The sequence below is a fragment of the Rattus norvegicus genome, chromosome 1 (genome assembly GCF_021556685.1).
Source record: "Rattus norvegicus strain SHRSP/BbbUtx chromosome 1, alternate assembly SHRSP_T2T, whole genome shotgun sequence".
NCBI classification, from domain to species: Eukaryota; Metazoa; Chordata; class Mammalia; order Rodentia; family Muridae; genus Rattus; species Rattus norvegicus.
The window spans coordinates 258,786,616-258,810,472 of NC_141534.1; the positions used below are offsets into that span (position 1 = coordinate 258,786,616).

The following is a 23,857-nucleotide window of genomic DNA, read 5'->3' on the forward strand; positions in this document are numbered from 1 at the left end:
CACGCACAGCGAAGGAGCAGAGCAGCGGGATGGGGCGGGGTTCTGCTCCTCTCTACCCAAAGTGCGCAAGCGCGCCAAAGCACCCGCCCATTGCGCAGGCGGTCTCGGGAGTGGCGGGAGGGCGGGGCGAGCTGGCGAGCGGGCCTGCGGGAGGTGCAAAACCGCCCACGTGGCTGGCCGGAGCCTGTGGCCTGTGATTGGTCGGAAAGGTGGGCGTAGGGCGAGGGGGTGGTTCCCGGGCCTAGCCGCGACACTTCAGTTCTGCTTTCCTAGTCAGCTTCGTCTGGTGGCTGTCGCGGGCTGCATCCCCTCTGGGACCAGGTAAGAGTCCTCAAGTGCAAGCCAAAAGCACAGCTACTCCTATTCCCCGCGCCTCCGAAGGGAGCCTGGCTCCCTTCTGTGGTGGCTGCCAGGCACTGCGTGCTGGACTTGCATCTGTAGAAGCCGCGTGGCGGGAGGGACGGACCAGGGCTCCAGTGGATTCCTCTCTTCTGAACCTCGTTGTCTTCGGGTGTCAGGATTTAGGGCTCAGAAGTTGTGGGCTGAGTGTCTATCTCCAGGATAGGTGATTTCTGCTGGGTTGGGGGAGGTCCCCTGAGAGAGGGCGATAGGCAGGTTAGGAACCAGTCCCTAGCATTGAGGTTAGCCGGCATCGGGAGTGTTAAATTGTCTGGGATCCTCTGGATTTTGGTAAAGCCATGTTGGACTGCAAGCGGGACCACTGGAAAGTTACCCTTACCTTTGTGGCAGGTCGGGTTCTTGACACTGGAGTACAACCTGCCGTCGTGGAAATTGCATTCTTCCTAGTGGAATGTTTCTTATACGAGGTTTAATTTCCTTGCAGCCCTAGGTGTAGATGATAGAGTCCGGACTTGAACTAACTTGTAAACCCTTTATTTTATAGTGTTGCTTGTAAACACTGTGGCTCAGGTAGGAATGCCGTTTGCCCTCCAGGACTGAACTCAGGAGGCAGAGATTTGTACTGGGCAGGCAAGCCTTCTCTGCCACTGAGCTACACTACGTCCCTCTCCTCAGAGCTGTTTATATCTGTTAGTAAACAGAGAACTCTTCTAACAGCTGATAGTTTAGGTAGAAGTGGTATCTCTGGATGTCTGCTGATGCACGTGTACCAGTTACCTATCTTTCCGAGCATGTCAAGTACATAGAGCAATTCCTGTCGCAAAGAAAGGGCTACATATTATTAATAGTTTAATCCGGGTTTCAGGCTTCACCTCTTCCACCAACCTAGTTAAGATTACTGAAACAAAAGCAGATTTTTCCAGTATGGGTTTTCAGGCTTATTGTCGTCATTGTTCTGAGACAGATTCTTTTTTTTTTTTTTTTTTTTTTAGTTTGTTTATTTTATGTATGTGAGTACACACCAGAAGAGAGCATCAGATCCCATTACAGATGGTTGTGAGCCACCATGTGGTTGCTGGGATTTGAACTCAGGACCTCTGGAAGAGCAGTCAGTGCTCTCAACCTCTGAGCCATGTCTCCAGCCCCTGTGACAGATTCTTACTATGTAACTCTGGCTGGCCTGAAACTCACTATGTAGACCACACTAGCCTGAAATTTACATAGATCTGCCTCCTTCCTGGGTACTCATGGGTACTTGGTACATAGTGTGAATCACTATGCCCTGCTAGTTTTCAGGTCTTTTTACAATCAAGTAAAGTACTTTTTATAAAACCTTTAAATTTTTTTTTGCTTTATGTATATGAGTGTTTTGTCTACATGTATGTAATGCTCCACATGTGTCTTTGGTACCCTGGAACTGGAATTATGGATGGCTGTCAGTCATCATGTGGGTGCTGAAAATTGAACCCAGGTCCTCTGTGAGAGCAGCAATTGCTCTTAACTGCCGAGCCATTTCTCCCTCAAAGTTTTTAAAACTATCAGAACATCTGCTGCCTGCATACTTGTATCAGATCCTTGGAGAAAAAAAAATGCCAATCCCGAATCTTGACTAATCTAGACAGGTGGTGGTGATGCATGCCTTGAATCCCAGCACTTGGGAGGCAGAGGCATCTAGGTTTCTGAGTTTGAGGCCAGCCTGGTCTACTAGGACAGGCAGGGTTACATGGAGAAACCCTGTCTCAAAAAAAAAAAACAAAAAAAAAAAAAAATGAAAAGAAAGAGAAAGCAGAGGCCCAAGGTGCGTGGTTAGATTAGAGAGCCCCCTCCCATTTATCTACTAATCTATTGGTCTCCACAGTGGGGCTCTTTTATGGGAAAGGTCACATTCAGATTCCTCTCTGGTGGTATGGTATCCGTTTTCACTGTCACCTTGGAGTCAGATGAGTGTCTGGAAACATGGGCCTGATCCTACTGGTTTAATTATTACTGTCATTCTCCTGCTTGCTCTAGGCAACCTGACAGAGAGTAGGCTACTGTGTCAGTGGTCTTTGGTCTGGTCTTGCAGAGTTTTGAGCTGCCTGGATCTCCCAAGGCCTAGTGCCTACAGGACAAGTATTCTATCTTAGAACTATGCCTATGGTTCTGTTTTGAGCTTTGGTACCGCTTGCTAGAGGAGATGAGCTTTCTCTGCAAAGACTACTACTAGTCTGCTTTATTATTTTTTTCTTCTCTCTCTGTGGTGAGGGAGGTGGGGTGCGGTGGGGGCCTGGGTGAGGAGTGGTGTTCTATAGGACTGAGAAGCTAGAGGAAAGAAAGCTGTTTCTAGTGAGCTGAGGATAGGGGTGGGGTGAGAAGAGCTGGGAGGAGCCACAGGGAATGAGTGAGGTGAAGGCCAGCAGACACTTTGGTATGCTAATAGACATCGGGGCGGCTGAGTTGATTGACACCCTGTGAGTGGGGTCAGAGGACTACTTGCTGGAGTCTGTTTCCTCCTTTCACCACTGTATTTCTGGAGAGTGAACAGGCTCCCCCCCCCCCACCCCCAGGTTGTTTCAATGTATCACCCAGATTTGTCTGAACTTGTTTTAAAACAAAGAAACATTTTATTTTATTTATTTGGTTGGTTGGTTTTGGTTTGTTTGAGACAGAGTCTCAATATGTAGCTTTGGCTCTCCTTGAACTCACAGAGATCCAGCTGACTCTGCCTCCCAAGTTTTCAGATTACTAGGGGGGTGTGCCGCTGTGCTCAGCCTTCTTTGACTTGTATATAAGTATTTGCCTGCCTCTTTGTGTACTGCCTGAGTGTCTGGTGTTCACAGAGGTCAAGAGGTTTTAGATCCCCTGGTATTGGAGTCAGATGTTTGCAGGAACCATCACGTGGATGCTGGGAACTGAACTCTTGGGGCCCTCTGCAAGGGCATTACCTGAGTCATCTGTGGTGGTATGAGTGAGAATGACCCCCATAGGCTCATATATTTGAATGTTTAGTTCTCAGTTGGTGGAACTGTTTAGGAAGGATTAGGAGGCGTGGCCTTGTTGGAGGAGGTGTGTCATTGGGATGGCCTTTGAGGTTTCAAAAACCCCATGCCAGGCTCAGTCTCCTCTCACCAGCTCCCTGTGGATCGGGATGTAAGCTCTTAGCTACTGATCTAGCACCATGCCTGCCAGCCTTCCTACTTGGTGGTCATGGACTAAACTTCTGAGACTGTAAGCAAGCCTCCTATTAAATGCTTTCTTTTAAAAGATGCTATAGTCAGCTGGGTGGTGGTGGCACATGCCTTTAATTCCAGTGCTCATGAGAGAGAGGCAAAGGAAGGCAAATCTCTGTGAGTTTGAGGCCACGCCTGGTCTATAGAGTGAGTTCCAGAACATCCAGGGCTTCATAAAGAGACCCTGTCTTCAAAAACCAAAGACAGACAAAAACTCCTGCATGGCGTCTTTTCATAGCATTAGATCATAATAACTAAGATACTGTCTCTCGAGCCCAGTTCTGAACTCTTGATCCTCATGTCTTTGCCTCTCAAACATGGGGGTTTCTGACATGTGCTTCCATTTCTGGATTTCTTTGTTTATTTAGTGAGTTATGCATGTGTTTGTGTGAGTGTGTGCATGTGGAGACAGTGGGTGTCTTCTTCAATCCCTTTCCCCACAACCAGAGCTCCTGCTGCTATAAAAATGAACATCAGATAGATCCAGTCTCGAGTCAGGGTCTCTCACTGAACCTCGAGCTTGTTCAGTTAGACTGGCTGGATGGTGGAGTCCTAGAATCTTCTTCTTGGCCCCCCCACTTTCCTACCCCAGCATGGGGATTACTGATGCACATCTCTACCTGATGACATGTTACAGATGACATCGCTCCAGCTCCTTCTTTTTCTTTTTTAAGGTGGGAAATAGATTGTAGCAGGCAGAGGACCTCTCCGGGTGAGTTAGAGTCACAGCCTTGTGACCTTGCGTTAGATTTTTCAGCCTGGGTTGGCTTGATGTTCACCTTTCTCTGCCAGAAGTGTTTGGTGTGGGCCATGCTTGTATACAGTGGCTACTGTAAGAAGGACTACTTGTAGCTTGTGTGGGAGCGTAACTGTGGACAAAACCAAGAGACCTCATATGGCTTGGTACTGGTGGGATTGACAGTGTGTAGCTTCAGGGAAGCAGACATACTCTTACTGTGTGACCAAGGCAAGCCTGAGTTTGACTTAGAAGTGCCATCCTTGAGATCAAGAGGACCCAAGATAAATTGTAACATCTATCCCATAGTACGTTTTTGGAGGGCATATGTGTGATACAGACGTGGTTACAGTACTAATGAACTTCACAGTCTGGGGGAAGCAGATGTTACATACATTTTTGAATGACAAAAGCCCATGATGCTGTGAGGAAGGGCAGGACGCTGTGTGAGGGCTCAGAATCGAAGACCTGAGTTATCCCTGAAGGAGTCAGCCAACAATGCCCTTTGTGGGGAGATGTTTCAGATACATGATGTAAATTTTGGGAGGAACCTTATGATTTACTTTTAAAAACCAAGCACTGGCTGGAGAGATGGCTCAGTAGTTAAGAGCACTGACTGCTCCTCCAGAGGTCAAATCCCAGCAACCACGTGGTGGCTCACAACCATCTGTAATGGGATCTGATGCCCTCTTCTGGTGTGTCAGAAGACAGCTACAGTGTACTCATATACATATGATAAATAAACATATTTAAAAAAACCAAGCACTGTGTGCATTCTCTCCTGACCTCTGTAAAGGAAGCAAAAGTGATAACCTCAGCCCAATTCCCAAGACCCACAGAGGGGAAGGAAAAGACTTGATTCCCACAAGCTGCTCCCTGAACCTCCACACGGCATGCACCTCCCCCTCTCCAAATAAAAAAAAAACAGACATGCAAATAAATAGTACGGAAAGCAAAAGCCATCAGCATACTTTAGCCAAAGCCACCTGCATACTTCAGCATGTGACTGCCACATCCTGGTGGAGGGGCTTTTGTATGAAAGGCAGAGGACTTTGTAATGTTAAGTTGAAGGTGGGAGGAGATACCAGAGAGGGTTCACTCTGTAGATGTGCATTGCACATGTAGGAGTATTGGTGGCATGTGTACATTTTGCAGTAAAAATAAAAAGGGGGCGGAACCTGTTCCCGTGTATACCCTGGTGGTCGCATTCTCTGGCCAGTTCTGGCTCTGGCGGGCCATTTGAACTAGTGCTAGTTTATCTCAGATTAGTATCTCTCCTGCCAGCTCTCTGCTAGCCGCGAACTCTCTGGTTCCAGCTAGGCTCTAGAAATCCAGCAGCAGCTGGCCTATCTCAGTTTCCTGCCATGGACGATGCCCACACTCCTAGCAACCGCCCCCTGGTAGTTAAAAACTCCCAACCCGGTAAAATCACGACTCAACAAACTGTAACCTAACAATCACATTTATGTGTTAAATTCTCAATCTTCAATACATCCACAAAATAAACTCACTGCCAATTAATAAAGATAGAAACCGCCCACCTAGACAAGATAAAATTGACCTAGACCACCTGGATCGGAATCATCTTCCTCGTGATCTCCAACTTTCACTTCGCTCCTCCTCCCTCCACTTTTCCCCGCCTATTTTTCCTTGTCATCCAATGATACGCCTTGCCTACCCTGGACCCGCCTTGCTGCATAATGACATCATCCTACATGTACCTGTGGGTGTATTGGGAGCGTGGCAATTTGCTCTCTTGAGCTCAGTCAAGCTGTCCTCCGTGATGGCAAATCTTCACTCTCAGCTTGCCTGCAGGAGCCACGGGGGAGAGTTCTCTTTTCTTTGTGAAGAGCAGGGCGCCCTGGGATGGGTTTACCCTGAGAGAGGGGCCGTGCCTTTGGAAGCGGTATGGCGCTACATGAGCTCTTGCTGGCCCTTGAAAATCCAGGGCAGAAGGTATAACTCTCGCAGGGTGGCTACCCATATCCGCAGCAGGTCGCCCTGCATTTAAAACCACTTAGGAGAAACATTGCTGAGCGTGCCTGTGGGGGGCGGAGAGGATTTCCAGAGAGGATTGACTGGGTAGGACCCACTTTAAATACCAACCCATGGGCTTAGGTCCTAGAGTGAAACTAGGTGGGCACCAGCTTTGTCTCTCACTGCTTCCTGATGCAGACACAGTGTTCCCGGTCGCCTCATTCTAACACCGGGCCTTCCTCACCTCCAAGGGATGCATTCATATGAACCATGAGCCCAAATACCCCCATCTCCCTCCCAACGTTCATACGTTGTCTTGTTGCTGCCACAAGGAAGTAACCCCAGAACTGTAAGGAGAGGGGCTCTTGCCGTGTTCCACCTGATCACAGGGCTTGCAGGCTTTAGGCCTTCAGGAGTACTGTGGATGGGTGAGTTTGGAGCCATGGGCTATGAAAGCTCTCCAGTGTTGTCAGCAGAACCCAGTGGGCCGTTTTGGTTGGAATTTGAAACGAGAAAAAGTTAAGAGAGGGGCTGGGGATTTAGCTCAGTGGTAGAGCGCTTACCTAGGAAGCGCAAGGCCCTGGGTTCGGTCCCCAGCTCCGGAAAAAAAAAAAAAAGAGAAATGCAGATGGCGGAAACCTGACTCTGGAGCTTCCGGAAGGAAGCAAGGACCCTACTGGGAACAGGATCAGAGGTCACAGAGGTCATCTGTGTTCCATCCTGGCCGGTAATAGGTGTTCAGCTCATACCTGGGAAGTCTGGAGGTTTGAACACAGCATAACATCTAGGCTGCCTCGTGGTTCCTGCTCACTGACTTTAGACCTACATTGGCGGAGAGATGGGAAGCAGAGGGTCACTGGCCAGACTCGAGAAAGCACCTACAGTTGTGAAAGGGACAGTACCATTAGAGAGAACCCCCACGCTTTTTCACTGGGATGGGTAATGAGAAAGAGGTCCTGTGGACCATGTAGCCACCCAAGGCTCCTCTTTGTGGAAATGCAGATCCAGTTGAGAGGAGAGAGCCCCTGCAGTGTAAGACAGCCAGCCACTCGGGAACTGTTTTCCCAAGTTTGGCTACCCTGGTGCACAGGGACCACCACAGCTATGGATGGAAGGAGCCAGACTACTTCTTGAACACGCAGTAGAATTAGAACTGCCCTTTTGCATTTCCAGGCGTCCAACATGTAAAAGTAACAGGCATCCAACTGGTATGCCAAGGCCTTAGAACGCTGCTGAGATCAGACAAGTCTGAACCCGTGTCCTGTCCTTTCCACAGATGCTTCTGGGGCCCACTCCCCAGCCCCCTTAGGTGAGGTGGGGAGCTGTGGGAGACTGGATCCTCTGCTTCCTGACTACAGACAATGTGTCTAGCCACCTCGCACTCTTGCTGCTGTGGTGGTTAGACTGGTAAAGAGTTTCAATGCAGGCAGTTGGTGAAAGCAGAGGGCTTCTATTTCAGAATACCTGCTTCCTGTTTCCCTGCTAGTACAGGGGATATTACGCTAGTTCTGATGAATTCTTATTGCTGAGTCAGACTGAGCTCCTCTGTGGCAGACACCGTCTCCCTTAGTGTGATCACGCACAAGGCTGGCTAGTGACGTGGACCAGGAAACCTTGTTGGCAGTTGCTTAGTTTCATCACCATTCATCGGGCCCCTAGATCATCACAGGGGATGCTTAGGGTCCCTGACTGCCGGGGCCTCAGGAAAACTGATTGAGGGATCAACTCTCACTCTTTCTTTGTTTCTTAGGTCTGTAGTTTGTGTTTGAACAATATGGAAGTCGATCTGTCTGGCTTTAACATCGATGCTCCCCGCTGGGACCAGTGCACTTTCCTGGGGCGCGTGAAGCACTTTTTTAACATCACAGATCCTCGAACTGTGTTTGTGTCAGAGCAGGAGCTGGACTGGGCCAAGTCGGTGGTGGAGAAGAGCAGGTGAGGACGTGGTCAGGGGAGGGAGAAGCTGGGGCTGGGGGAGCTGGCAAAGGTCTCAGGAAGTCAGGAGAAGCACGGGGAGGCAGGAGGCAGGCATCAGGTCAGGGTGTCACTGATGTTGTCCTTGGGTGACAGGATGGGACTAATGCCCCCTGGCACTCAGGTGGAGCAGCTCCTGTATGCTAAGAAGCTTTATGACTCCGCCTTCCACCCTGACACTGGGGAGAAGATGAATGTCATCGGGCGGATGTCCTTCCAGGTCCCTGGTGGCATGATCATCACAGGTTTCATGCTCCAGTTCTACAGGTGAGTCCCAAGATGGAGGAGGGCTAAGCTGTAATGACAGTCCTCCATCAGTCACTTCCCAGATCCCGGGCACCATGCTAAGTAAGCTCTTCGTGGGAATGGCCTTTCCCCTCTCAATCACACACACAGGTGCTCTGTCATCCGCCTTTGCTAGGTGGGACTCCTGAAGCGAAGCGAAGTGACTGTTCATGACCTCACTCAGAACTACTGCAGGGGCCTCATGGTGATGCAGTCAGGCCTGAGTGCTCAGTCCGCTAGGCATCCTGAGGGGTATTACTAGTTTACTGTTTTGAGAGTCTCACTGTGTAGCCTTGGCTGACCTAGAACTCTATGTAGATTAGGTTGACTTTGAACTCAAGGAAATTCAACCTGCCTCTGCCCCTCTGCCCCTCTGCCCCTCTGCCCCTCTGCCCCTCTGCTCCTCTGCCCCTCTGCCCCTCTGCCCCTCTGCCCCTCTGCCCCTCTGCCCCTCTGCCCCTCTGCCCCTCTGCCCCTGCCCCTATAGTAATTGAATTAAAGGAGTAAGTCTTTTTTTTTTTTAATAATTTGAAGTGGGAAGATACACTTAAAAAAATATTTATTGTATATATGTGAATACATTGTCTTCAGACACACCAGAAGAGGGCATCAGATCCCATTACAGATGGTTGTGAGCCACCATGTGGTTGCTGGGAATGGAACTCAGGACCTCTGGAACAGAGTCAATGCTCTTAACCACTGAGCCAGCTCTCCAGCCCAAATAAGTGTTTTTTCTTTCTTTCTTTCTTTCCTTCTTTTTTTTTTTTTTTTTTTTTTTTTTTGGTTCTTTTTTTTTCTGGAACCGAACCCAGGGCCTTGCGCTTCCTAGGTAAGTGCTCTACCACTGAGCTAAATCTCCAGCCCCGTGTTTTTTTTTTTTAAACAACAAAACTTTTGCCAGGTGGTGGTGGTTTGCTTCTTAATCCCAGCACTTGGAGGCAGAGGCAGGTAGATCTCTTAAGTTTGAGGTCAAAGGGCAATTTAACAGCCAAAGTTTCTCTTTCGGTGAGACCTAGGACCTGGGGCTAGAACTCAGGGTCTTTCCTCATCTAGCAGTTTACCAGCCTCCGAAGTTCTTTCTTGTTTGTTGATATTGCTTTATTTTTGAGACAGAGTATCACAATGTAACTCTGGATGGCCTGGAACTGGCTAAACCTCAAACTCAGAGAGAACCACCTGCCTCTTCCCCTGCCCCTGCCTCTGCTTCTGCCTCTGCCTCTGCCTCTGCCTCTGCCTCTGCCTCTGCCTCTGCTTCTGCCTCTGCCTCTGCCTCTGCCTCTGCCTCTGTCTCTCTGCCTCTGCCTCTCTGCCTCTGTCTCTCTGCCTCTGCCTCTCTGCCTCTGCCTCTCTGCCTCTGCCTCTCTGCCTCTGCCTCTCTGCCTCTGCCTCTGCCCCTGCCTCTGCCCCTGCCCCTGCCTCTGCCCCTGCCTCTGCCTCTGCCCCTGCCTCTGCCTCTGCCTCTGCCTCTGTCTCTGCCCCTGCCTCTGCCCCTGTCTCTGCCCCTGCCTCTGCCTCTGCCTCTGCCTCTGCCTCTGCCTCTGCCTCTGCCTCTGCCTCTGCCTCTGCCTCTGCCTTCTGCCTTCTGCCTTCTGCCTTCTGCCTTCTGCCTCCACCTCCCCTGTGCTGGAACTAAAGGCACATGCCACTGTGCTCAGCTCCTCCTAAATTTTTTCTTTTAAAAAAATTATTTGTTGTATGTATACTAGTACACTGTAGCTGCCTTCAGACACAGCAGAAGAGGCATTGGATCCCATTAGAGATGGTTATGAGCCACCATGTGGTTGCTGGGAATTGAACTCAGGACCAATGGAAGAGCAGTTAGTGCTCTTAACCAGCTGAGCCATCTCTCCAGCTCCCTAAATTCTTAAAGTATAGTTTCCACAGTTGATTTATGTTTTAAATGTTTGACACCCAAATGAAAAAGGGAAGGCCTTTTCTTGCTCTTCTCGGCTGGGAAGGGGATAAGCTTTCAACCTTTGACTCTCCCCTCCCTGCCTTCTCCAAGTCCTCTACTCCTCTGTGTTCATTTAGTTAGTTGTTGGTCCAGGTGCCAGGGATTAAATAATTTAGGGTCTGCCGTTTTGGAGATGCAGCATGATGGAGATTGGGAAGCAGTTTGGGGAGAAAGAATTTTGAGTCATGGGAACAGGACACACAGTGATTATCTCAGGAAGGGCAGAAAAATTCCAAGAAAAAACAAAGCAGGATTTTACCCCGTGTGAGAGGAAGAGCTTAGAAAGCTGCAGATGCTATGTTGCCTAGTAGACCCTAGGCCCCTCTTTATCTCTCCTGCCTCCCTTGTTTGTAGGACCATGCCTGCCGTCGTCTTCTGGCAGTGGGTGAACCAATCCTTTAATGCCTTGGTCAACTACACCAACCGGAATGCAGTGTCCCCCACATCAGTCAGGTAGGAGACCTGCTATCCTCCGCCTCCCCAGAGCAACCCTTCTGTCTTTTCTTTCGAAGTGGGGCCCACGCTGGGCAGGTGCCCAGGGTTTGAAATAGTAAGACCAACTTAGAGTGTCTTTTCCCCAGACTATGTCAAGATAGCCATTCATTTGACTAATGTATTCTTTTCTTTTTTTAAAAAAATATTTATTTCTACTTTTTAGATTTATTTATTTTGTGTTATTGTTTGTGCACTTCATTCATACCCGGTGCCTGCAGAAATCAGAAGAGGGCATTGGATCCCCTGGAACTGGAGTTATGGGTGGATGTGAGCTCACTATGTGAGCTGGGAACACAACCTGGGTCCTCTGCAAGGGCAGCCAATGCTCTTGAGCCCTAGAGATGGCTCAGGAGTTAAGGGCATGCCCTGCATTTCCAGAGCTTCCTAGCACCCAGATCCGGTCGGTGCTCAGCTCCAGGGGGACCTGACCTCTATGTGCACACATGCACACACACATAATTTAAAAATAAGAACTGAAAACAAAAACCAAGCTGGGCATGGTGGCTCACACTTTCAATCTCAGCACTCACGGGGTAGAGGCAGGATCTCTGTGAGTTTCAGTCCGGCCTGGGCTACACAGTGAGACCCTGTCTTAAAACCAAAATTAAAACAGTACTCCTGACCACTGAACCATCTCTCCTGCCCCAAGATTACTTTTGTTTGTGTGTGTGTTTTGTTACTGATCACCACATGTGTGCGCAGAAGCCAGAAGAAGGAGTTAGATACCCTCCAGTTGGAGTTGCAGGTGTTATAAGTCATTGGGTGTGGGAGCTGGGAATTGAACCTGGGTCCTCTTAACCACTGAGCCATCTCTCTAGTCCCAGAATTTTGCTGAGTGTTAATTATATGCCAGGCAAGGTCCCAGAGGCTTGAGAGTCCCTGATGAGTAAGACATAGCAGGCTCTGTTTAAAGATCTTCCAACAGGCTGGCAGGCAGATCTCTGTGAGTTCAAGGCCAGCTTGTTCTGTATAGCAGTTCTAGGCCAGCCAGGACTATGTGCTGAGATCCTGCTCAGTAACCAAACCAAACCAAACACATGAAAAAGTCTACAGTGACCTCAGCTTGACTTTGCTGTGGTCATGGAGACGAGTGGTTGGACTGGAGATCTGTTCAGACTGGCCCCTGGGGAAGTCCATGCAGTGAAACCATCATGAAAAATAACCTGTGGAGGAAAGGGTTTGTTTCACTCACAGTTCATCACCCAAAGCAGGGAGAGCAGGAACTCAAGCAGGACAGTAGACAGGAGCTGATGCAGAAGCCATAGAGGGGCGCTGCTTACTGGCTTGCTCCCTCTGGTTTGCTCAGTGTGCTTTCTCATAGAACCCAGGACCACCAGCCCAGGGATGGCAGCACCCACAATGGGCTGGGCCGTCCCCTGCCCCATCAACCACTAATCAAGAAAATGCCCCGGGGTTGGGGATTTAGCTCAGTGGTAGAGCGCTTGCCTAGCAAGCACAAGGCCCTGGATTCAGTCCCCACCTCCAAAAAAAAAAAAAAAAAAAAAAAAAAAAAAAAAAAAAAAAGCCCCAATGGCTTCCCTAAAGCCTGACCTTAAGACTTTAGCTTGTGTCAAGTTGAGATAAAACTCTAGCCAGCAAAAGGATACAAACATGTAGGAGGCCAGGAGGGTTCTCTAAACAGGGAGCAGCAGCAATATACATTGGTTCTGACAGAAAACCGTGTGGTGTGTTTAATGCACTAAAAGAGGACCAAGGGTGCTTGGCACGGAGTGGTGGGAATTGGGTGTGTGTGTGTGTGCGTGTGTGTGTGTGTGTGTGTGTGTGTGTGTGTGTGTGTGTGAGATGGTTCTAGAGACCGGTCTCACGAGCCCTGAGTTACTCACTAAAGCCCCTGGCCTTGCCTGAGCCACTGTGACACTACTCCCAGCACCTACACACTCATCCATCTGGCATTTCTCTTTCACTAGGCAGATGGCCCTCTCCTACTTCATAGCTACTTCCACTGCCGTGGCCACTGCAGTGGGCATGAACTTATGGACAAAGGTATGTACGGCTGGGGTGCTGTGAGAAGAGTGGCCACCAGAGGGCAGCAGAGTTCCAGAGAAAACAGCTTTTCTTTGCTCATAGGAGTTTGAGGATTCCAGAGTGTTTGTCTGGACACAGGACACTGGCAGAGTTTAATTGCCTCTCTTCCTGTATAATCCAAAGCCTTTCTATCCCCCTCTTCGTATGAGCTTGAATAACTTCCTTTGTTCCCTACCTTCAACAGAGAGCTCCACCCTTGGTGGGCCGATGGGTGCCTTTTGCTGCTGTAGCTGCTGCTAACTGTGTCAATATCCCAATGATGCGACAGCAGTGAGTACAGGGGGCCTTGTGCTCCTTCTCCATCACAGGGTTAGCAGGGATGGGAAGGAGGCAAGACGCTGAGCCGGTAGCTTTCTGGGACTGGGCAGTACAGGGAAGACCAATAGGCCCAGTTTTGAAAGGTCCCCGAGGGCCGCCATTCCTCTGTCATGGCCCAAAGAATGGTGGGTGGCTTAAATTTAGTGTACTGGGTGTGGAGTGAGGTTGATTAAGCATGGACCTGTGGACCAGTCATTTTCTTCTTGTTCATGCTGGGGATCGAACTCAATGCCTTGTGCTCTATCCCTAAAGGTATATCCTTAGCTTAGATCCTGTTCAAGTGAAAGAAAGTCAGAGCTGCAGACTCTGCCTGTGTCCCAAACTCTTAGCTTAGGGGAGGAGATGCGGCAGCGCTGAGCCCCTGATGCTAGCACAGTATCCAGATGCTCTGAGAAGCCAGCGGAGGGGGTGGATGCCCCCAGAGCCCAACTAAGATTTTAGCAAAAGGTAAAGCAGAAACCGCATCTTGCCGGTTTTGCTTCTTGTCTTCTTTTTAGAGAGAGGGACTTACTTTGTGTCCTTAGCTGACATGGGAGTTTACTATGTAGACCAGGCTGGCCTTGAATTTACAGAGATCCACTTTGCCTCTGCCATCTGAGTTCTAGGATTAAAGGCATGCGCCACCATGCCTGACTAAAGATTTTATTTTTTTTTTTTTGGTTCTTTTTTTTTTTTTTTTTTTTTTTTTTCGGAGCTGGGGACCGAACCCAGGGCCTTGCGCTTCCTAGGTAAGCGCTCTACCACTGAGCCAAATCCCCAGCCCCAAGATTTTATTTTTAATCATGTGTATGTATGTCTGGGTACGTACGCGTATGTGATGCAGGTGCCCAGAGACTGGACTCAGTGGATCTCCATGGAGCTGAAGTTGCAGGCAGCTGTGAAACTGATGTGGGTGCTGGGCACTGAACTCAGGTCCTCTGCAAAAGCAGTGTGTACTCTTAGCCTCTGGACTGTGTCGCACTGTGTAGACCTGGCTGGCCTAGAGCATGCACTGATCTGCTTCTGCTTCTGCTTCTGGAGTGCTGGGATTATAGTTGTGTACTACCAGAAATAATGGAATAATGGTGGCGGCGGCGGCTTCTGCTTCTCCTCCTCCTCCTCCTCCTCCTCCTCTTCCTCCTCCTCCTCCTCCTCCTCCTCCTCCTCCTCCTCCTCCTCTTCTTCTTCTTCTTCTTCTTCTTCTTCTTCTTCTTCCTCCCCCTCCTCTTCTTCCTCCTCCTCCTCCTCCTCTTTTTCTTCTTCTCCCTCTTCCTCCTCCTTCTCCCTCTCCCCCTCCCCCTCCTTCCCCCTTCCCCTTCTCTCCCTTCCCCCTCCTCCTCCTTCCCTCTTCCCCCTCCCCCTCCTTCCCCTTTCCCCCTTCCCTCTTCCTCTCCCCCTCCCCCTCCTCTCCCCCTCCCCCATCTTGTTTTTTTTTCTCTCTGACATGCTGGTATTGATCCTGGAGGCTTAACTTGAATGCTAGCCAAGGGTGACTACCGAGCTGCGTCCCCAGCCTAGTTTCTGTTTTCTTCCTTTTCCCTTTTGCATTTTCCTAGAACACAGGTGGCATAAGGACTGGGTATCTTAGATGCCATTGCCACCATTGTCCATAACTACAGCCATATTTTGTTGGTAGATGGAAGCTTACCACAGCAACCCCTGTAGAAAGAGCTTGCAGAGCGTCGTGCGTGGACATCTCTCCACTCTACCCAACTCCTTTCTCTGCCTAGCCTCCCAAGCAGATGAGCGAGTGTGGCTATCTCCCTGGTTTCCAACTGAGGGATGCCAAGAGCTTGTCTAAGAACAGAATAGCTACTGTTTGGGGAATGGATACAAGTCAGACACTGGTCTCAGAACTTGGCCAGTAGCTCATTTAACTCTCATTAGGTTCCATGAAGTAGGTGCCAGAATTGTCCCCATTCTCCACATGAGGAAAACTGAGGTTTAGAAGGGTTGAAGACCATTCTCAAGGTCACACATATACCTACAGCTTCAGGAGTCCAGTGAGACAGTGTGGATCCAGGGCTGGCTTTCTTGGCCACGGTTCAGGGTTACTTCTGAGATACCATCCACTCTGGGATGAAGAAGGGAGACTGACGGGCCAGGTTGCAAGAGGGGGCTTCCTCCTGCATCCGTCCTTGGAGCTGGTAACCCGATGTGTCACCTGCCAGGCAGGTTCCTTGCACCTACTTCCTAACGTCCAGAAACTTCTGTTGTTTAGGGAACTCATCCAGGGCATCTGTGTGAAGGACAGGAACCAAAATGAGCTTGGCCATTCTCGGGTAAGCAAAGGAGAGACTTTCCCTCAGACCCCCTTCCCTCCTAGAAGGCTTCATACTCATACATGCCCTGGGTGCCATTATGGGTTACACACACACACACACACAGAGACACACACACACACACACACACACACACAGAGACACACACACTCTACATACACACACAGAGACACACAGACACATACACACACAGACACACACACACACACTCTACATACACACACAGAGACACACAGACACACACACACACAGAGACACACACACACATACTCTACATACACACACAGAGACACACAGACACACACACACAGACACACACACACACATAAACAGGCATACTACATACACACACAGACACAGACACACACACACACACACACACACACAGAGAGACACACACACTCTACATACACACACAGAGACACACAGACACATACACACACAGACACACACACACACATAAACAGGCACACTACATACACACACAGACACACACACACACACACACACACACACATTTATTTTTTCAGACAGGCTCCCCATCATTTCAGGTGGGTGGGTTGGGTAAGACACTTGGCTCCTAGTGGGTCCATCCATCCCCTCCACCTGCTCAAACCTGGCCATGTTCCCCCTCACCTCTGTAGTGTAGCCCATGAACACTTGATAAGTGACCCCTGATAGCCCTTCTCTGCCCCCCAGAGAGCTGCGGCTGTGGGCATCACACAAGTGGTTATTTCTCGGATCACCATGGCAGCCCCTGGCATGAGTAAGATGGGGAATGCCTGTGTTGGGGGGACCCTTGAATATCTGGTCAATGCCTTGGTCACCTCAGCTTTCAGGTGGGAGGTGGCATACCTTCTCAATCTTTCTGTGAGAGCTGATAGCCCAGGGGACCCACACATGCTCTTCCAGTTTCTATCACGTCATCTGATTTGGGGGAGCAAGTTAACTTCATTTGGCTAATAATGCTGGGCAATGGTGGGCGGTATCTGGGAGACAGTGATAGAGCAATGGCCCCCCTTGATCCCAGCGGGGCGTATTGCAGAATAAGATGCAAATGTGTTTGCTTGAGCCTGTGAAACACTTTTCGGGTCCAGGGGTGTGTGAATGCATTTTCGGGAAGCAGACTTACTCTGGGACTTGGGGGGAGTCTGTCTAGTGGTGCCTATGCAGTCTGCTTTTCTCCCAATGGCAAGTATTTTCTGGAAAGTCTTGGGGCGACAGCAGCCCCCTCAGACTGTGATCTGCCTGCAGCCGTGGGCTTGGTGAGTCTGTCTGTCTTCCTTCTCAGCTGCTTGTCTCTTCCAGTCCTGTTGCCAGTCGTCATGGAGAGGCTGGAGAGACTACACCTGATGAAGGTAGGTCACTCTCCCTGCCTACCCCAGAAACTGGCCCTCCGCGCCTTTCCGGGAACCACCACCCTGTTTTACTCAAGCAGGGCCTGTGCCAGCCTTTACCGGCCTCTATTTCAGATATGAGAACAGGCTTCCTGACCTTATCTGCAGAGAGCCAGGGGCACACCTTTTCCCCATCAGGGTAGCAGGTCCCAGCCTCTAGCTTCTGGTGGGGTAGGCACAGGAGGTGGTTTGCGGCGTCTAAGTCCTTCTTGGGACACTTCCTCTGCTTCTCTTTTTCTTTTCCTCCTGCAGAAGTTGAAAGTGCTTCACGCCCCGCTGCAGGTCTTGCTGTGTGGCTGCTTGTGAGTATGTCCTCGATGGCATGGGCTCTTTGCCGGCCATGGCACCCAGACGTGTGAGCTGGGGTTCTTCCCGGGTCCCTGCTCCCTCAGGTCTGGAGCGGTTTTAGAGAAGAAGAATTTCTTAGAAGAGGCAGAGGTTGGTTGAGGCTGTCACAGACAGAAAAAATGGCACACCATGTTCTTAGTAACTTGCCATTGACCGGGATGTCTTTGATTATTCCCTGCTGGCAGTGGTTCCTTTCCCTTCGTGGCACAGGCACAGGTGCCTGTGACCTTGAAGTCTTCTGTTTACTCTCCCTAGATACACCATTCTCTCCCCTCCTGTTACTGCCCTGTGAAGTGGAGGTTGGAGGGAGGGGGAGGGACACCGATTTCCATCACCAAGTCCTGATGAGCTCAGGGGTAAGAGGGCTTGCTTGCCTAGTATGCACCTGACCCTGGGTTCAATTCCCAGTCAGGGCGGTGGCACACAGGTGCGTGTCCTCCCAGCGGAGGCAGGAGCAGGAGGATCAGTAGTTCAGGATCACCCTCAGCCAGCTCCTCCCCCTGGTCTACACCATGACCCTGTCTCAAAATGGAGCAGAGAAGGGCTGGAGGGAAGGCAGGTCAGGTGTGTGAGCTCAGGGACAGTGTGTGGCCAGGCCTCTGGGACACGTCCCTAACACTTCTCTCCTTTCTTATTACAGCCTCCTCTTCATGGTGCCAGTGGCGTGCGGGCTCTTCCCTCAGGAATGGTATCAGCCATTTGTCGCCTGCTTTGTTTTATCAAACACTCTGCTACTGCTCTCAACTGACCTGCTAGGAGGGAGGAGTGGGCATCTGCCTAAGTTCTGGCCTTCTAACTTGGGGGTTGGGAGGGGATGGCACACCAGCCAGGACTCTGAGGGACTGGGGGAGAAGCCAGGAGTAAGTGTTGATCTTACTCAATGCCTTAGAGACATGGCGGGGGGTGACAGGAGGCTTCTTGTCCTGCCAACTGAGTGTTAGCCAGGCCACATCTGCCTGGATCTGGCCTTTAAAGGCATTTATTCTGCTTCTTCGGGTCTGTGCTTTTTCTGCCTCTGTGCTTCCTGGAGGGGAGGGTGGGAGAGATTGAGGGGGGACGTCAGCCTGGGCCTAGCTGGGGACTGGCTCCAGGATACAGGTGTAGCTGTGCATGATCTGAGATAGTAGCAGTCACCTGCTGTCTGTGCAGGCTTGTGGCCATCTGCCGGTCACCTGCTGAGTCCTGAGCTTACAGACTCGTGGAGAAGGCAGATGTTAAAGCCAAGAACTCCACCTCCAGGTAGATGAGGTGGAGGTCAAATGTGACATTTAATTCCAGTAATAATTTTGGCTGTAAAGATCATGAATTGAACTTGTAATCCCACACTGCGGTTAGGACATGGGTTTAAAGTAGGAGGATCAAAAGTTCAAGACTAGGAGCTGGAGAGATGATTCAGCGGTTAAGAGCACTGACTTCTCTTCCAGAGGTCCTGAATTCAATTCAATTCCCAGCAACCACATGGTGGCTCATAACCATCTGTAATGGGATCCAATGCCCTCTTCTGGCTGCAGGCATACATGCATGCAGAATGCTGTATACATAATAAATAAATAAATCTTAAAAAAAAAAAAAAAGGAAAAAAGAGAGTTCAAGGCCAGTCCGGGACCCTAGCAAACAAACACAGTTAAAAACATTCTTCTTTCTTTACAACCCTGTCTCAAAAAAACTTAAGGAAAGGTAGGGAACTGGCTCAGTTAGCACAGTACTTGCCATGCAGACTCTGGAACCTGGGTTAGATTGCCCAGAGTCTATGTAAAAGAGCTGGGTGTAGTAGTGTGTGCCTCTGACCCCAGTGTTAGGGAGGCAGGGGCAGGATGCCCCCCAAGCTCATTGACTGCCCAGCCTAGCTAGATTGGTGAGTTCCAGGTTCAGTAAGAGACCTTGTCCCCAAAATAAAATGGAGGACAACTGAGAAAGGCAGCTGATGTCAATCTCTGGCCTCCGTGCACATGTGCACATACATACACATGCAAAATGGGGTGGGTGATATTTTAAAAAATTAGAATGGACTCTTCTAGTTTCATTCTGTTGCTTGGGCAAACACTGTGACTGACAGCTACTCGGGGGAAGAAGGGTTTGTTTTATCCATGTGTGTGTCTCTGCGTGCTGGCTGGCCTTTGCAAGAGCCAGAAGAGGGCCTTGGATCCCTTGAAGCTGGAGGTAAGGGCAGGCTTGAGCTTCCTGACGTGGTTGCTGGGATTTGGATTAAAATCCTCTAGAAGCCATCTCTCCAACCCCGTTCTCGTCGTTCTTGTTGTTTTGTTTACGGAAAGCAGAAGAGACTTTATTCAGTGTGGCTACACTGGAAAGAGAGACAAAGAGAGACAGACTCAAGAGTCCTGAAGTGACAACGAAGTTTAGAGGGCCAAGGACCTCTAAGCAGACTGAGTAAAATCTTCCAGGGAGTAGGGCAGGGCAGGGCAGCAAGGCAGGAACTCAAATGGGAACTTGAGGCAGAAGCCACGGAGGCATGGTGCTTAGTGACTTAGCTTTCTCAGAGAGTCCAAGGGACCTGTCTAGGGAATGGTGCTGCCTAGCCTGGGTATTCCCACATCAGCCAATAACCAAGACAATTCCTCACAGACATGCCCACAGATCACCTTGATGAAGACACTTACTCAGTTGAGACTCTTTTCAGATGACTGTAGGCCATGTCGAGTTGACAGTTAATGCTAAGTAGGACGGACTTCTTAGAGGTGACATATGGGTGGGCTTTTTTCTCAGGGTAAACTGCTGACTGTCTTAGTAGCATCCTCATAACCCCCTTCTGGTTTTCCTTTCAGTGAATTACCAGTTTCCTATCTAGAGCCAGAGCTACAGAACACCATCAAGGCCAAGTATGGAGAACAAGTCCTTTTTGCCTACTTTAATAAGGGTCTCTAAGTGCTCCGTGCCTGCAAGGACCAGTTCACACGCCGTGTGGACCAGCTTTTTCCCTGGCAACTGTACATACCTGTGTCTACATTCCTCTTTGAGATAAGGTCTGAAAGCCAGGCTGGGAAATGGTGGGTGGGGAGGTGGCTCCTGTTTTCTATGTAAGCACCTAACTTATTGGATTCCAGAGGACAAAATTCAAAAGGGGATCATGGTGGCTGGGGATATAGCATGGTTGGGAGTGTCTGCCTAGCGTTCACAAAGCTTTGGATTCAGATCTTTGCACCGGTATGATTCAGGCATAGTTTTCTATGCTCGTGATCCCTGTACTTGAGAGGTGGATGCAAGAGGATTCGAAGTTCAAGGTCAGGAAGTGGTGGCACACACCTTTAACCTCAGGAGGCAGAGGCAGGCAGATCTCTGAGTTGAGGCCAGCCTGGTCTACAGACCTAATTCCAGGACAGCCAGGGCTACACAGAGAAACTTTGTCTCAAAAAAAAAAACAAACAAACAAACAAACAAACAAAAAACCCAACCACAAAAAACAAAAACAACTACCAAAAAAAAAAACCAAAAAATAAACAGCACCCCCCTCCCCCCAAACAAGAACAAAGTCTGCTTTGTTCTTGACCCTTGTCCCTGGGGACCAGAAGCTGAGGCCTTCTCAGCAGAGGTTGTTGGTGTTGAGATGCACACACAGAGTAATTAGGAAGCGTGTGATTCTTGTCCAGTCAGGACAGAGGATACACCAATCCCTTCCTCTTCTCCACTTCCTCCTTCCTAAGCAAGGGAAACGTTTACCTGCATTATTCTTATAAAAGGCTTTTTATTTTATTTTTTTTAATATTTTATGGGTATGGGTGTCTTGCCTTCATGTATGTCTCTGCACACAGAGGTCAAAGAGCATGTCAGACCCTCTGAAACTGGAGTTACCACTGTGAGCCATCGTGTGGTTGCTGGAAATCAAACCCAGGTCCTCTGGGAGAGCAGCCACTGCTCTTAACCACTGAGCCATTTCTCCAGCTCCCTATTCAGGAAGAGAAGAAGGAGCCATGGGAATCCTCTTGGGAACTCCTCTCTACCCTTCCCCATTGTGCCCTGACTGGGCTGTCTCATTGGGAAAGCTGCTAGATTTGAGTTTTTCAGGCTCTTGGAGTTATTTGTACAAAAAAAAGGACAAACAAGCAACAAAACGAAACAAAAAAAGTCAAAAAATCATGGACAATGAGTTCCTTTCCTCAGCCCACTGGGTCTCACACCAAAGAGACTGGCGTGTATTGATAAGAGGACAGAGACCTCTGAGTGGGAATCCACCAGGACCACAGCCTTAAAAGTGTGTGTGTATTTGGGGTCGGGTGGGGGGGTGTTCAGGGCAGCATCCACCTTTAATCCTGCATTCAGGAGGCAGAGACAGGTGAACCTCTGAGTTCAAGGGCAGCCTGGTCTACACAATGAGTTCCAGGACAGCCAGAGAAACCCTGTCTTAAAAAAACAAAAACAAAAACAAAAAAACAGGAAAAAATGTACAGTCAAACAGTCATTTTACCAAAGTTATGTGGGACATCAAGTTCTACCCCTTTGAAAATGACCATTCTGTCTTAAAATGATGTCCAAATCTACTTCCGGGACCTTTAGCTGAGAGGTCTCTTCTTGTGGCCTGCTCTATTTTACAAGCCAAGCCCCTCACTGTGAGGGAAGGCACCTGCCACATATTCAGTTTCCTGCTGGCTTTCCTCCCTCAGCCTTTAGGTCACACACCAAAGAGAATGCCAGTGCCAATGGTACGGGGCTTCACTTGGTCACCTCAGAGAGGAAGTCCCCCGGGACCAACAAACCCTTGGGGGGCTGGCTTACCTGGGGTCAGTGGGTATATGTGTTTTGTCTGCCAAGATTGCTGATCCTGTTCAAATGCGCCATTATGAACTGAATAAATGATTTGAGAGAACACGAAACACTGTCTGTAAACTAAGCTACTAACTCCAGATGGAAAGCAGGATCTGTGGCCTAACTTTGGCCTTGGCATGCCAGAGCCTATCACAAGTTGTCTGATGTCCTTAACAATGGGGAAGAATCCACCGGCAGCCCTTGCTGGTGCTCCACAGGTCTACCAGAGTGGAATACATATTGCCTCAGGGCTGGACTTGGTCAGCCGTAACATACTCAAATTCACCTGTTATCTGTTATCTTCTTGTGCATTTTGGAACTAAAAATACTTTTTACATTTCTTAGTGGGTTATAAAAAAGAAAAAAACTAGAATATGTGATAGGCACTGTATATGCAGCATGTAGACTTTAACATGTTTCCCCTACCCCACAATTGTGACTTAAAAGTGTGTACTAAGCCCGTGGTGCACTTCTTTAATTCCAGCACTTGGGGAGCAGAGGCAGGTGGATCTTCATGAGTTTGAGTCTACCCTGCTCTACATAGCACATTCCAGCCCTGCCTCAAAGGGGAAAAATGTATCCCAGAGTCAGTCACCTGAAGCTGTTGTGAAAATAGGTGGAAAGGCTTATCCGTAACCAGCTCCTGGCTCTGTAGGTCGGAGGTGGAACCTGAGGAGGTAACGCTGCTGGGATCCATCCGACACCACGTGGTTGAACTAAAGGAGACTGCATGCTAAGACCCCAGCTGCGATTTAGCCCCACACCCACTTAAAAAGGAAAATGGAACTCAGAAACCATGAAATTGTTTTCTTTTCTTTTCTTTTTTTTTTTTTTTTGGTTCTTTTTTTCAGAGCTGGGGACCGAACCCAGGGCCTTGCGCTTCCTAGGCAAGCGCTCTACCACTGAGCTAAATCCCCAACCCCCCCCCCTTTTTTTTTTTTAAATTTCTTTTTTTCGGAGCTGGGGACAGAACCCAGGGCCTTGCGCTTCCTAGGCAAGCGCTCTACCACTGAGCCAAATCCCCAACCCCTAATTGTTTTCTTTTTGATGGAGTCCAGGCTAGCCTCTCATTGCCTCACTCCGGATTCATGAGTGCTGAGATTACAGCTGTGCATCTCTGTGCCCAGCCAAATCCAGCCATTTATTTATTTATTTATTTATTTATTTATTTATTTATTTATTTGGTTCTTTTTTTCGGAGCTGGGGACCGAACCCAGGGCCTTGCGCTTCCTAGGTAAGCGCAAATCCAGCCCTTTAAATCGTGTGATTTAGTAACTTTCAGGCCAGTCACACCGTGGTACTCCTGTAATCTGGACACTTAGCCTATCCCTCCTAGGAAACCCAAGGACATCAGCATCCACACCCCACCTTCCTCCCGCCCCTCAGCCATTACCGTCTTCAGATTTGTCTGCTTTCCACATTTGTTGTCAGATCACACTGTGGGCCTTTTGTCTCTGGCTTCTCTTGCTAAGTGTGTTTGCAGGGTTCTTTAAGAACGTTATAACTAACATGGAAAACACGATGCTGGCTGGTAGTTGCAAGAAAAGTCTGTTCGTTTTTCAGCCAGGCTTTTAAAGATGGGAAACTTGACTTTGGCTTTTCCCTTCCAAAAACAAACCGGAAAAGAAACATCAGAACCTGGGAAGTTTTTCCTCACTGTGTTCTCTGTAAAGAACAGCTTTTGCTTAGCTTTCTCTATCGGAGACATGTCTGTCCTCACAGGATTATTTTTGCTTTTG

General features: G+C 49.2%; 1 protein-coding gene across 2 annotated transcripts; it reads left to right on the top strand.

Moving 5' to 3' along the window:
- Nucleotides 1–199: 199 nt before the first annotated feature.
- Nucleotides 200–22,186, top strand: Sfxn2 (sideroflexin 2). Of its 2 annotated transcripts, NM_001428504.1 has the most exon segments (12): nucleotides 200–321; nucleotides 8,033–8,217; nucleotides 8,353–8,523; nucleotides 10,850–10,948; nucleotides 12,919–12,994; nucleotides 13,221–13,306; nucleotides 15,555–15,615; nucleotides 16,315–16,381; nucleotides 16,924–16,973; nucleotides 17,265–17,314; nucleotides 18,001–18,048; nucleotides 20,144–22,186. In NM_001428504.1, coding segments are annotated over 11 exon segments (969 nt in total). In that variant the 5' UTR covers nucleotides 200–321; nucleotides 8,033–8,056; the 3' UTR covers nucleotides 20,244–22,186.
- The last annotated feature ends 1,671 nt before the right edge of the window (nucleotides 22,187–23,857 follow it).